Source organism: Drosophila simulans, chromosome 2L (genome assembly GCF_016746395.2).
Source record: "Drosophila simulans strain w501 chromosome 2L, Prin_Dsim_3.1, whole genome shotgun sequence".
In the NCBI taxonomy this organism is placed as follows: domain Eukaryota; kingdom Metazoa; phylum Arthropoda; class Insecta; order Diptera; family Drosophilidae; genus Drosophila; species Drosophila simulans.
The window spans coordinates 10,451,170-10,464,297 of record NC_052520.2 but is presented as its reverse complement, the minus strand read 5'-3'; the positions used below and the strand labels follow the sequence as shown (position 1 = coordinate 10,464,297).

The following is a 13,128-nucleotide window of genomic DNA, read 5'->3' as shown; positions in this document are numbered from 1 at the left end:
TCTGGTCACTTTATGTGCCTTTATCTTTTGCCAACGAGCAAAAGGCTAGATGGATAAATGGGAAATAATTTAATAAGAAAAAGTTCTCCCAGATACCCATTGACCTTTTTTTTTTTTTGCTAGCTGAATGTGCAAAGCGGTTGACATAAATAAAAAATGTTACAACATTTTGGCACATTACACAAAATAAAAGCGATGAGAAAAGGCGAATTCCCCAAAGAAAAACGAGAGAATGGGAAAATGGGGCTGAAAATAGCCTGATAAAATTGTGAAAAACTGCAAAAATGTGTTGGGCAATTCTCGGGAAAACGTCAAGACGAAAACGGGTCAAGTAATCAATTCTATTGGACTGGCTGCAGAATTTTTCCAAGGGATCCGCTTAATTAGATCTCATGTTCGTGGAAAGTTCGGTCTTCTCCAAAAGGGTGTTCGCATTTATCTAAATTATTTCGTTAGTGGGTCCAAACAAATTAAAATAAATGTCAAAGGTCCGCACGAAGAGTCAACAAATTAAAAATTGTTTGTGTGGGCGAGGTTAACAATAAAGGGGAAAGGTATTCGGGGTCATTTGGGCAGGTGTTGGCCAAAAAGGTTTTCCGTGTTTGCTTTTTTGGCCCCAAAAGTCAACCCCAACCCCTTTCCAATTGCTTCATTATATTGGAGTTGTGTGAAAGGTTAAATTTGTACACGTTGGGTTTAAAAAAACGTTGAAACTTGAAGGAGTAAAAAAAATGTGTATTCTTTAATATATGTATTCAGATTGTATATGTACACATGAAATATCGTTTTCGTCACTAGTGTGATGAGCATTTCTCCCCCTATTGAATATTCAGAAAAAAGTGATTCCATCACAAAATGCCTTCGGCGAACGGAATGATATAAATTCATATTTGCTGCAGGGGCACGTCAAAATGTTTATCAACAATGGCCTCAGGTTGTGTATTGATTAAAAAATTTCGACAAGCGCCAGACGGCCGGGAAATGGGGAGGAAAATGGTAGGAAAACGCTGCCTGCACTTGTTGACAGCCTTACGCCCGGGGTCATAATTTCAGTTCAAAGGCCGCTGCGAAAACTTAACAAAAATTGTGATTTTAAGCGGCTTTCCAGCGCTTTCCATGACCACCGATGATGAGGGCCGTGGTAAGCCACGGAAATTTAATTAATAAAAATTATTCTGCGGCTCTTTTTGTTGAGATTAACAGGCTTTTTTTAAGTCCTTGGCCACGTGTTGAAAATCTGATTACAATGACACTCGAATGCTTTGATTCTGGTTTCCATTAAGCAAAATGACCAAGAGGCGAATAAGGACTTACGTGCGCTTCAAAAATCAAAGTGGACAGAAAGCGGGAATTACATACCTGAAAAAGAGAGCAGAAAATGGAAATTAGTTGTTACGTTCTATCGAAAGCCAAGTATATAATACTTAAAGATACTGAAACTTTTGCTAAGACCGACAGATAAGATATCAGACAAGTTAGACGACACTAAATTAATTAAAGTTTTTATTCCATCCGATAGTAATCGCAGTAAATTACAACTTGAGCAGCCCCTTTACTTAGCCATCAACTTAGTAATCAACTCAAGTCAACGCCCCACAAAGTTACTACCACTCTGCTATCTGTAAATAAATCAAATTGTTATTGCATTTCAAATCAGCAGCATTGAATTATTAATGCCGCCTGCCTTTCGGCACAAATGAAACATGCTAATGGAGTGGAGGAGATATCCAGACCAAAAGCGGGCTTAAATCAGCTCCAAACCAAAGTCCACTGCCAGTGGACAGCGGCCAAATGCTGACAGCTGACAAGCCGCAATCCGCAGAGATAGGGAGCGCAATCCTCCACCAGGCACTCCAAGTCCAAGTGGGACAACAATAAGCCAGCCGGAGGCGGGGCACTTCACGCGCCCTGACCACAGGACACGCCAAAGACCAGGATACGAGCGCAGCCGTTGCAGGTGCTCACCTGGGGAGCCCACCTGGGCAGAAGCAGAAGCAGAACCAGTAGCAGAAGCAGAGACAGTGGCAAGCAGGCGAGGCACTTTGAATAGTTCATGAAGTTGTCACTTTGTCGGGCGTAGCATGCCCCATGCCCCGTACAGTGCGCCCCCAGTGCAGTGGAAATGGGATCTTGGCTACGTGATGAAGATTTATTGCACTTATGTGATTGGTTGGAATTTAACAACCGAAGTGCATAGATAGAAGCAAATTTAAAGTTTAAGTTTAACATTTTTCGAGAAAGTGTAATTTGGCAAAGGATACCTATAGTTCACTGTATCTTTAACGATCCTTTCTCCTGCTGCCTTTTCATGCAGTTCATGACTCTGGACAAATATATCTCTTATCTTCCGTGACAGATGTAGCCTTAAAGCCATCATTTCACTCCAATTGATTGGCAATTGAGACAGGGACTATCCTAGGTAATGCTTTAATGCCTCAGGAACTGAAAAACATCTACAACCCATTCTCTTCTTGCGTTTCTGAAACTCGATTAAGACATTCGCTCCCACGACATAAAGGAAAATGGAAAACCATTAAGTTATCTGCTATATATGATAATTGGGAGCAAACCTTCATAATTTCAATGTGGCCCATAAAACCAAATGTTATTCGTTATCGATGCCAGTTATGTGCTTTGATTTCGATTACCCCCACCCACTCGATTCCACTCCTTGGCCCGCTTGTCGCTTTATCAGTTTTTATAGTGTGTGATTCTTGTGAAATGCAATAAACTTCGATGTTGATAAACATCTGTCAGTCTGTCAGCGAGTGGTTCGATTAGGGGATGGGGTCCCTCCAGCCCCTCCAGTTCCCCCATCTCTCGCTTCACTTTGAGGTATTTTTATGGCTTGCATACGTGCAGCATGTAATTGCACCCTCGTGCGGCGCTGAATGCTCAAGTAGCTGATCCCTAACGAGCTCAACTTCCAGGTGACAGCACCCACCGAAGCTACTAAATATTGAGATTCCCAGATATGTATGCTCGATTATGCGGATTGGTGCTTCAAGTCACTTTTATGAGCAGACATTAAATTTGTCAGAAAAGAGGGCAGCGATTAAAATAATTGTATTTTATTGGGTTTATTATTGATGGATTTTTAGTGTCATATGTGGCTAGATTTAAATTGGTATATTGTTTATTCATATTGTTTGATTTATAGTCATGTCTATCAATAAACTGACTGCAATCTATACAGCTTCCAAAGTCCCTAATAGCATAGATTGAATTAATATTTATAAAATTAAATTTAAGACCAGTTGATAATATAATATAATCTTATAATTTTATTCTTAAATATTCAGCATTCTTGCACATATTCCACAGATTTCCTGCATTAAAGATTGCTCAAAAATTGCTCTCCTCATCAAATCCCCTGTAATTCCTCACCTAACTATGCCATTAACACTTGACCAGGCGGAGGAGCTGGGATTGGGTCACATAAGAGCCCGGACCGATAGCCATCTCCCCACTCCATGCCCCCTCCCAAACTTGGCCCACATTCACATGCCACACACGCAGCCGGCGAAGAAATTTAAAACGTCAACAAGCCCGTTGACAGTTGGCGCTGTGCAGGACTCGTAAAAAACTGCGTCACTCGGATGGGGATGCCCAGTACATATATATATACAGAGGGATAGGGATACGAATAGGGACATATGTATAAATATATATATATTGTGCAGTCGAGTGTGCACATTGTAGTTTTTAACGACACCTTACAACTGCTGCTCATGTCGCTCGTGCCACATGTGGCATGCTGGCTGATTCTGCGGGGTGACTTTTTGTGCGGCGGCTAATTAAAAAATGAGAGACGAACACAAAATGAGCAGCGGGAATATACACATATATATATTTTTTTTACGGCCCCATTAAGTGCGAGCGTCAAACGTTTAACAGTTATAAAAGCGCCGCCCAACCACAAATTTAATACGAATTCAGCCATTTAATGCATTGGCAAACAAAGAACATTATTTAATTTCCACATTGGATTTTCATTAAGTTTTTCTTTTTTTTTTGTTTGCGTGTTGAAATTCTTTGTTTGTCGCCCAGTTCATTTAGTTGGAAAATTTGCATATGCATGTAAATTAAAACTTCCGTTTTGACACTCCAAGGAACAACAGAAATGTTGCATTGATTTACGTATTTACTTTTTTTTTTACGCATAATTAAAAACAATTTCCAATTTCGATTTTTGCGCCAAACGGCGGCTGTAAACTGTTTGAATTTCATTGCCATTAATTTGCATATGGGTAAAATCCGCGGGAACGCTTGGATAATATTATTGTTAAATCGATTGTAAATTTGTTTAAAGCGCACTCTCTGATTTTTATTTATTGCCTCAGTCTGAGATACAAATCCCCTCTACACTTGTTAATTGAACGCCACTAGCATTGCGTTAAATTAAAAACACAATTTCCAACCAATTAACCTAATACTATTTTCTTGGGCAACGCTCTAATTTGTTTTTAAGCCCGTGCTGCGACAAATTGATTCTACTGCCTTGGCAATCCAGCAAATCAATCAACAAATTGAGTCGCACCTCAGGAATCGGTAAATCAAACACAGATACTCAGTCCGTCCCCATTTGTCAATATGTTCAGGAAGGCATTGACATGAACCGAAGCTCGAAGGAAATACCAGCCAAGATGTCTTGAGACTATAACCTTATCGGCAAATATGTAAACTCGTATCTGGCAGATAGGAAAGACAAACCCGTTCACAGTACTTGAATTGCGATGGCTAATTGCCTGCAATCTGAATATCTGAATACAATATCTGAATATATTTCAAATACATTATATGTATCTCCAGTTGCCAACCGCAGTCGCACAGAACAATTTTCAACCAGGCGATAATTTATTTATTTAAATAAAGCAACATTGGACCGCGTTAGCCGGCGACATTATTTATTTATTTGCCATTTAAATTAGCGCTTAAATAAATAGAAAAATACACTTTTTCTCCAATTAACCAGTGCAAAAATGTGCTCTTTATTGGCGTGCACAAATGGAATTTACATAAATTAAGCGCAATATCAGGTTTTTTTTTTTTGTTGCATTTAGCTTATTTATAGTTTGCCGAGTGAGCAATATGTTGCCACTTTGTTGTTCATTGTGGAAGTTATTTATTTCTAAATATTCGCATAGTTTGGTTTGGTAATGAAAATGCTTTTAAAAAAATACATGTAAGCGCTGTTAAAACTGTTGCAAGATCTACAAAACACTCGCAAACAAGGCAAATTCATGCCAAATAAACAAACAAAGCATTCTTAAAAAATCAAATAAAATTCAATTTACGTCAATTTCGAGTATTTTACTTGCACTCATTTCGAATAAAACCTAGAACATGAAAATGCATTCAGTAGCAGACCAAAAAATAACCCACAGACAGTAAGTAGCGGCGAAAAGCAATAAAAATGACTCTCGAGAATGGGAAAATTCGATGTGATGGCCATAAAATTTTAATAACTTTTTCGACCGGGTCACCACCGCACGGGGTCACCAAACCCACATCGCTCAACACAAACACTGCAATCACAACAGAAACTGAAATTTTTAAAACTAAAAACGCAGGCGGGCAAACAAAATTCGGAAATCAGTGAATTTGGTCAGCGGCGAATGGAAACTAATTAAATTAAATCAATAATGGGTGGGCCCTTCATATGGAACGATGAGGGATAGTCGATGGTCATGCCCTCAGAATTATGCTGACACCAAAATAAAAAAAAACAAACTGAGCCACAAAATCCAATAATTTTTAACGCAATTTTCATGGCCAGCCGGCTTCCTTGGTGGCCAAACCGAAAAAGTTTTGCGGTCAAAGTTGTTCTAGGTTCGTGGAGTCGCGGGGTCGTTGGGCGAATAAACAAAAGTAATTATATCGCAAAAAAAACAAAAAAAAAAAGAAGGAAACATTTACAAAAAACCTTGACAATTGCGCTGGGACATGCAAAATGCGCATAAATTACCGCGAGTGGGGGGAAATTATTTTTTCCAACTTTTTTAATTTCGCATTTAGCGTTGAAAAGGCTCGCGAAAAGCAATTTTCAGATAAGCGATCCTGACCGTCGAAAATCAGCACAACAACAATAGCAACAGCAGCACAAAAACGGGTGGGGTCACGCCCTCAAACTCCCAACACCCACAACCACCCAGCCATCTGGTTTGACATTTATGGTGGAAATAATTAGAGGCTTTCACAGCGGGCATTTTCACGGAAAATGGGAAAAAGTAGGACTTTCCACATGAAAGTGAAGTAAAGCCTCGCCGTGTTAATGGAAATCATGTGTATGGGGTAAGTATATGAATAAAGACTTATTTATGCGATTGTCTTGCGGTCTAGGATTTGCTGCGAACAACAAAGGTCCTTAACGCAATTGCCTTATTATTTGCACAGCGTTTTGCTTATTGACTTTGCGGTTTCAATCAAGCTGCAGACAATAGAGCTTTAAAACATTAACTTCTTTGAACTTCTAGCTGGAAAATCTACCTTCTGCTCATGATATGGCCATAAGCTAATAGCTTTAAGTTGAAAGCCATAAAAATAAAGGTCACATATGCAGATTACTTTCCAAAACAATGGCCAGCAAACAGGGAAATGGTATACCAGCATAACAACCCTCCTGAAAAGGCTTATCAAGATGTGAAAATATCAATTACCCAAAGCTTTATCTGTTCATCGCAAAGTAAACGACGAATGGGTGCCAATTAAAGCCATGTTGATGGGCCGAGTACAAGTTGGCCAAATGTAAGACCCCGGGGAATACCCATGGCTCATATACCCATGACAAACTGCTGAGGACTTTTGGTCATTAAACTGGTGTAGATGGAGCTGGACACGTGACTCCATAATGCATATGTCTGCAGCTCCCGGTAAACATTTAGTGCCACTCAGCTAAGCTCCTTCGATCCACTCACACCCGAAAATTGTGTGGAAAACTCCCTGCTTTCATTTCAGTTACCCCCTTTGGGGCATGAGACACACCCAAACAAACGTTGAAAAATGCCCGAAAATTATGCACTGGGGAAAAGAAATTCCTTTCTATTTTATTTTGACCAACATTGGAGTTTGGGTGGATAGACAGGTAAAAATTACAATCCATTTACAGGGTTGCTTTCCATTTGCGCAGTTTGTTATTATTTAGTGAGCAAGCAATTGTTGAAATGTACTCTTGACAAAATAATTTCAGAGTTGCGCAAAAAAGGGGCAAACGAGCAATTTTATATGAATTAGTGAAAGTACATCAGCAACTCTTCTGTTTTCCAGAATTTTCATTGTTTTTGCCTGGCTTTCATTTCGTTTTATTGCCACCGGTTTTCTTCTATTTATTTTTTATGTTCCCCTTTTTCCCCTGCTTTTTTTTACAATTAACTTGGCTTTTGCGCAACACACATTATCCTGGCATTTTTGGGGATGTGCTGCTACTCTCTCATGTGAATGAGCTTTCTTTACTTTCCCTTCAGCCAGCTTTAATTTCTTTAGCCTCCCCCCAAAAGACACGATGGTCTGTTAATTAGCCCGGCGTTGAATGTTGTTTATTAATTATGTAATTCATTTTTCCGCTTAATTGTATTGCGAGAGGAAGACAGGCTAGCTGGCTGCCAGCGTCAGAAATCCAAATGTATCTACACACATAAAGTTCGTGTAATTGGACTGTAATTAACTGAACTGCCTGACGTGAAAGTGGGGGCATTAAGGAAGTATTCCCGCTTGGCTCTTCCTTCCAAAAAGGAATTTGTGTGCATGTGTACAAAAATAACGCCCAAATTAGCGGGAATAAATTCGTGGAGGTGGAACAAAAGTTGCTGGACTTAAAAGGAATAGCAGAATTTGGCTAAGATTTTATTTTGGTTGGATTAAGGACATCGTCCTTCAAAACACTCATTTGGCATAAATATATTTTTGGTAACAACAGCACCATTGTTAATGCTTTTGCACCTCCCCTAATCATGTATAGAATAACCTATTTAAAGCCATCATTGTTGGGATCTGCAAGGTACTATAACCTGAACTCTGGGCGGTTTCCAATGGATTCGACACACATCTATCCAAAGAACATTGCCCCAGGGTTGGTGGCGGAAAAACAATGGAATGCTGCCACATTAAACGGAACAAATGCAGTGCAATCATCTAGCAGGACCTTAAAAACGAGGTACGAGGGGTGGATCGGGTGGATCGGGTGGTTGGTGGTGCTGATGATGGTGGTGGTGGTGGAGGGTACAACACGAAACATGTTGCAAAATATTTCAGAATGTTTTCCCCAGCCAGCGGACAACTGCACTTTGATGGTGTCATAAATCTCAAAGGAGCAGGAACAAGGAGCGAAAACGAAATAAAAACGTATGAACAACAATGAGGAATGTCGAGGTGCAGAAAGCAGGCCAAGGATAACTCGACAGGATACGGCACAGAATAAGCAACTCCATAATAAACAGCGAAATTAATGATTTACAGAGGCCCTACAACAACAAGTTGGGAAAGTCCCAGGCCCGGAGCAGAATTCCGATTACCTGTTCCAAAGTGACAGGTAGAAAGGTAAAGAGAGCTAGCCCACAATTGGGTGTGAAAAATGGCACAAACACGAGCAACTTATCTGCAAACCAATCTGCAGCACAGAAAATGCAAACTTAAGGGACTTGGATAGTTATTTAAGGGAATAAAACAATTTAAGTGTTTACTTAATTATTTATATTTACTTATTTTAATATTAAACCAAGCAGAATGACCTCAGAAACTTTAAAACCATAATAAGTAACTTTAAAGAAAGTGGCGCAAAACTTCAAGTACTTTAGCTACTGTAATAGTATCTTTTGATTTTGTATCTCAAAAATACATTTTTGAAACGTGCGTTGTATTTTTCCAAGTGACCTCATGACTGGATGCATGATGACTACTACCACTCGGTTATCTTATCAACTCTTTTTGGGCGAAAGGCGGAGGCGTCACTCCGGATTGCGTGCGTGTGTCATTCATGCGGGGCTGAGCTGGAATTTGGAGGTAGGAACCTCACCTGGCTTGTGCCATTATGCGGCGAGCAGCTGCCCGGGATCAGCTGCCCCGGGGCATGGGGATGCATTTTGGCATTTGGCATTGTTCGAACGAAATTTTGACTTTGCGCCTGCAGGCAAAGATGCCGAACAATGGAAATTGAAAATCAGTTGCAGGCCGCCGATGGACGAAGTGATGCATCAGGATGGATATTGGAGTGCGACCAGATGCCAGATAAACCGACAGGAAATGGCAAATCTGAAATCTACGAAGGACTACTCCAAAAAAAAAACACCATCAGCGTTTGTTGCGAACGGAAAGAACACAAATGCGGGTATTTACAGAGGCTGGTAAATCAGGCTGATTTTGTGATAAAAGTGATAAGAGTACGGAATGCGTAATTTGATGGGGAAACATTCAACCCAAATAGATATACAAATAGGGCGCAATGCGATACAGATACTGTTATCATAGTACTCTTCAATTGTGAAATATGGTGAAAATTCAGGAAATGTATCTATTGGAATATTCCAGTTTGTAGTGCAGACCATAGTTTCCTATCAAATCGAAATAGTAATGGTGTTTAACCTATTTATATGTATCTTCTACTGTAAATCCATCTTGAGATTCTTAGTTAGATTACAGGTTGAAGAACCAGAGACTGTGAAATACTTTTGCGCATTTGTTTTTGGGATACAAAAAATGCTTTCTATTCCTTCTGCCCTGTTATCCTTCGGGTAATATCCTTCTGGACCTGACTAGACAGTTGATTTCCCTGCCTCACTGTCATCCTTTGTTTTGGCTGCCACTGCAATTTGTCACTTTTCGCACTTGGGTCTGTCCTTGCCGCAGTTCGTCCTCTTCCGCTGGCGTCGGTTTGTTGTCCTTGGATGACAGGATGTGCAGGCACTCGAAACATTTGCCATATTAAAATTGTTGCCGTTGACAATTGCCAGTGATTCGACGACAGACGGCGAATTCATGAATTCAACTGGCGAACGACAGGTGAGAGGGCCACAAAAAACAAAAACAAAATAAATGCCACTGAAGTTCCGTGAAATGAAATTCCAAAAGGTAGGAAAACGAAACTTATCGCTGAATTAGCGTGCCAAAGTTGCGAGATTGTGGCACTTGAAAGGTTCCGTCAAAACAAAAGCTGTCGAGGGTGGGTAGCAGTTGTAAAGAATTTTCTTTAATGAAATACTTCAACTGGCTAGCAGACTCAGAGATACCCCTTTCAAAAATTTGGCTTGCAGTTGTGAAAATTTACAATAAGTTTACAGTATTATTTCAAGCCTTGTTTTTATCCTTTTTCCTTAATTTCATGGATCTTTAAGCTGCCTTAAGCAGCAATATACCCAAATACTTGCACCAAAACAATGTTGCATGAGAAATGTTCGGGGCCACAAGACAAGCCATAAATTTTCCACAAAAAAGCCAGACGAAAGGCAAAAGCAGAACTCGAATACAATCAACTAAAAAGGAGGAAGCAAGCCAGGATGTGGCCAGGATATGCGGTGCCTTCGCCAGCAAATACATATTTATTTCACGAGCTCCCTACTTTCGCCCCTAATTAGTTTGCCTTAGTGCCGTATTTTTCTTCTCCCAACCAAAAAGGACTCTTTTGATTCCTGGCAATGAATTTCCGGACATCACGGTCATATCATTGGTCTTTATTGGCTCTGCACAAACTGCTGGGATCTGAACTTGGTTTGCATAAATAACCAATTCCTATTTGGTATTTCTTTAATTAGCACATTTTCCTTCTTCTGCCTTTCTAATATAAGGACTTTGTTTACCAATAAATTAAACAAATATTTGTATTTGTCTGGCTCTTAGTAGAATGGTATGCAATATTGGCTGAAGGATTCGAGCATATTGTGCATTTAACAAATTAATTTAATAAATACTTGTACTTGTTTTGATAAGGCATGTGCAACTATTCAACTATCAAAATCCCATCTCAAACTCACCTTTTGAGCCTTGCAGGTGACGTTGATGGACTGGACGTCGTGGGCCTGGTGGCGCAGTTCTCCGATGCAGAGTCCGCAAGCGGGAGCCTTGCAGCTGAGACAGTACTGGGAGAGGGTCTCCTCGTGCTCCCCGCAGACGGACTCCCTCTGCTGGGCGGCGCCGCGCGGCTTGACCAGCGTGTGCTTGGCCAGCGGTCCGCGGGCGGGGTGGGTCAGCTCGCGGCAGGCGTCGCAGTAGCGAATCTCGCACTGCTCGCAGATCAGCGAGGCGACCTTGGGATCGGTCTCGCACATCTGGCAGCGCAGGGCCTCGCGGGCGCAGAAGCGATCCACGATGGCCTCCATGGCGCGGTAGGTGGGCAGATTCCTAACGCCCCCGTCGTCGAAGAAGACGAGCTTGCGGCAGAGCGGACAGGTGAGGCAGTAGGCGGCTCCAGGTGGTGCCACCACATTGCCCACTCCCGGCAGCAGTCCTGTTCCGGCATAGGACACCGGACGCGATGTGTTCGAGCAGCAGACCACGCCCGAGTCCGCCTCGCTGAAGATGCTCACCTTGTCCGACTGATCCTGGTCGGAGGTGACACTCTCGCTTCCGGTATTCGAACTAGCTGTGCTGGCAGCGGAGCTGTGCGAGCTGTGCCGTGTGCCGGGTCCATTGGGATTTGTGCCTGGAGCAGCTGCTCCTCCGCCGGCACCGCCTCCATTGCCATGCAGCCCATTGTGTCCCGCTGACGAGGCTCCACCCGCCCCGTTGACAGCGCCCGGTAGAGCCGATCCCGGACTGTAGGGCGTCTGGATGTCCAGGGCACAGCCCAGGCAGAGGGCGTGGAAACATGGCAGCAGCACCGGATTGGCGTACAGCTGCTTGCACGTGGGACAGCGCAGTTCGTCCTCCATGTCTGGTGGTTATAATCCGCAAGAGCAATGCGATTCGGATTGAGATGGCGGAGTCAGAAGTCCTGTTTAAATCGGTTTTATCCTTAGTTTTAGTTGGGTTGCACTCTTTGGAACAACATGTCTTTGGTAATCCTCGAATTTTTCTCTTTCCACTTTAATAAAATTGCGTTGAAAATCCTGTTTCTTGTTTACAACTTGTGCGTTATAACCAAATCATAAATTGTTTTCCACTTTTAAAACTTGCGCAATTTTTGTTTAGTCCGTAGTTTTTTGTACCACACTTTTTACCAATCTTCACTTTGAATTTTATTTCGGAATGTTTTCAAGTCCTTGAAAAATTCACTTTTCACAAATTGCGTTAAAAATGTCCTTTGTGTTTTTTAATATTTCGCAGTTTGTTTTCTTTACTTTCAACTATCTTGCCACTTTGATTACGCGCCTAACTTTTAAACGCGACGAATTCCGATTTTGAGCATCCGCAACACGACCGATTCGCTTGAGATTTTTGAACGACTGGCAGCGGGGAAACTTGCTTCCGCAGTCGAGGTTTCAATTCGAACTCGAATGCGTTCGGCTGAGCGAACCAACTTCTTCATACCGAACATCGTCAAGTTCGAATGAAATTAAATTACTGTACGTGTAATAACAGCTGAAACATAAGCAAAAATAATTATTGTAAAATGTATCAATCTATAATAAAATTATTTTCTTTTTTTCTTTTTGGGTTTATTGGTTCTTATTTATATTGTTAGTATTTATTTGTTGACTAAAGTTCGATTCGAACATAAGCTGGCTCGATTCGAACCTTCCAACTTAACAGTTTGAATACAGTTTGAGAGCGACTGCTGAAGAATGATTTTAGGAGTATGCACATGAAATTAAGAATTCGGTATTAAAACTTGCTAATAAGATATAAAAAAAATAGTTACATTTGTTAAAAAACAAATATGTATTTTTCTATCGCATTATCTATCGCAATGCACGAATTGCCTTATCGACAGATTGAACCGAAGCTATATAATATGATAAACCTTTATCAGTACAAAAAGTTTGTTTTACACCAGCTGCAGAGATATTAGCAACTAACAATAAACTTTTTTAAAGAATCAAATTAAGCTTGAGTTAGTTTTATAATTTTGTAGTTGTATAATAATTATACCAAGTTTTAATAACAAAGTTCCAAGCAGCTGCAAAAGTTTTTCAAGGAACCCCACGACTGGCCAAATTATTGGTCAACTTTGACTTGGACTTGAAGAGCTATTAATTGGAG

At 41.0% G+C, this 13,128-nt stretch overlaps 1 protein-coding gene across 3 annotated transcripts in view; it reads right to left on the bottom strand.

The window, feature by feature from the left end:
- Positions 1-12,405, bottom strand: part of LOC6731852 (E3 ubiquitin-protein ligase TRIM9) — a 75,081-nt gene extending 62,676 nt beyond the window's left edge. For 2 of the 3 annotated variants that reach the window (XM_016179947.3, XM_016179946.3), the window contains exon 1: positions 10,962-12,404. In XM_016179947.3, the coding sequence (XP_016024533.1) occupies positions 10,962-11,858 (897 nt within the window). In that variant the 5' untranslated portion in view covers positions 11,859-12,404. Of the gene's footprint in view, positions 1-10,961 lie in introns of all 3 variants that reach the window. The other variant, XM_016179948.3, reaches the window with a different exon arrangement.
- Between the last annotated feature and the right edge of the window lie 723 nt (positions 12,406-13,128).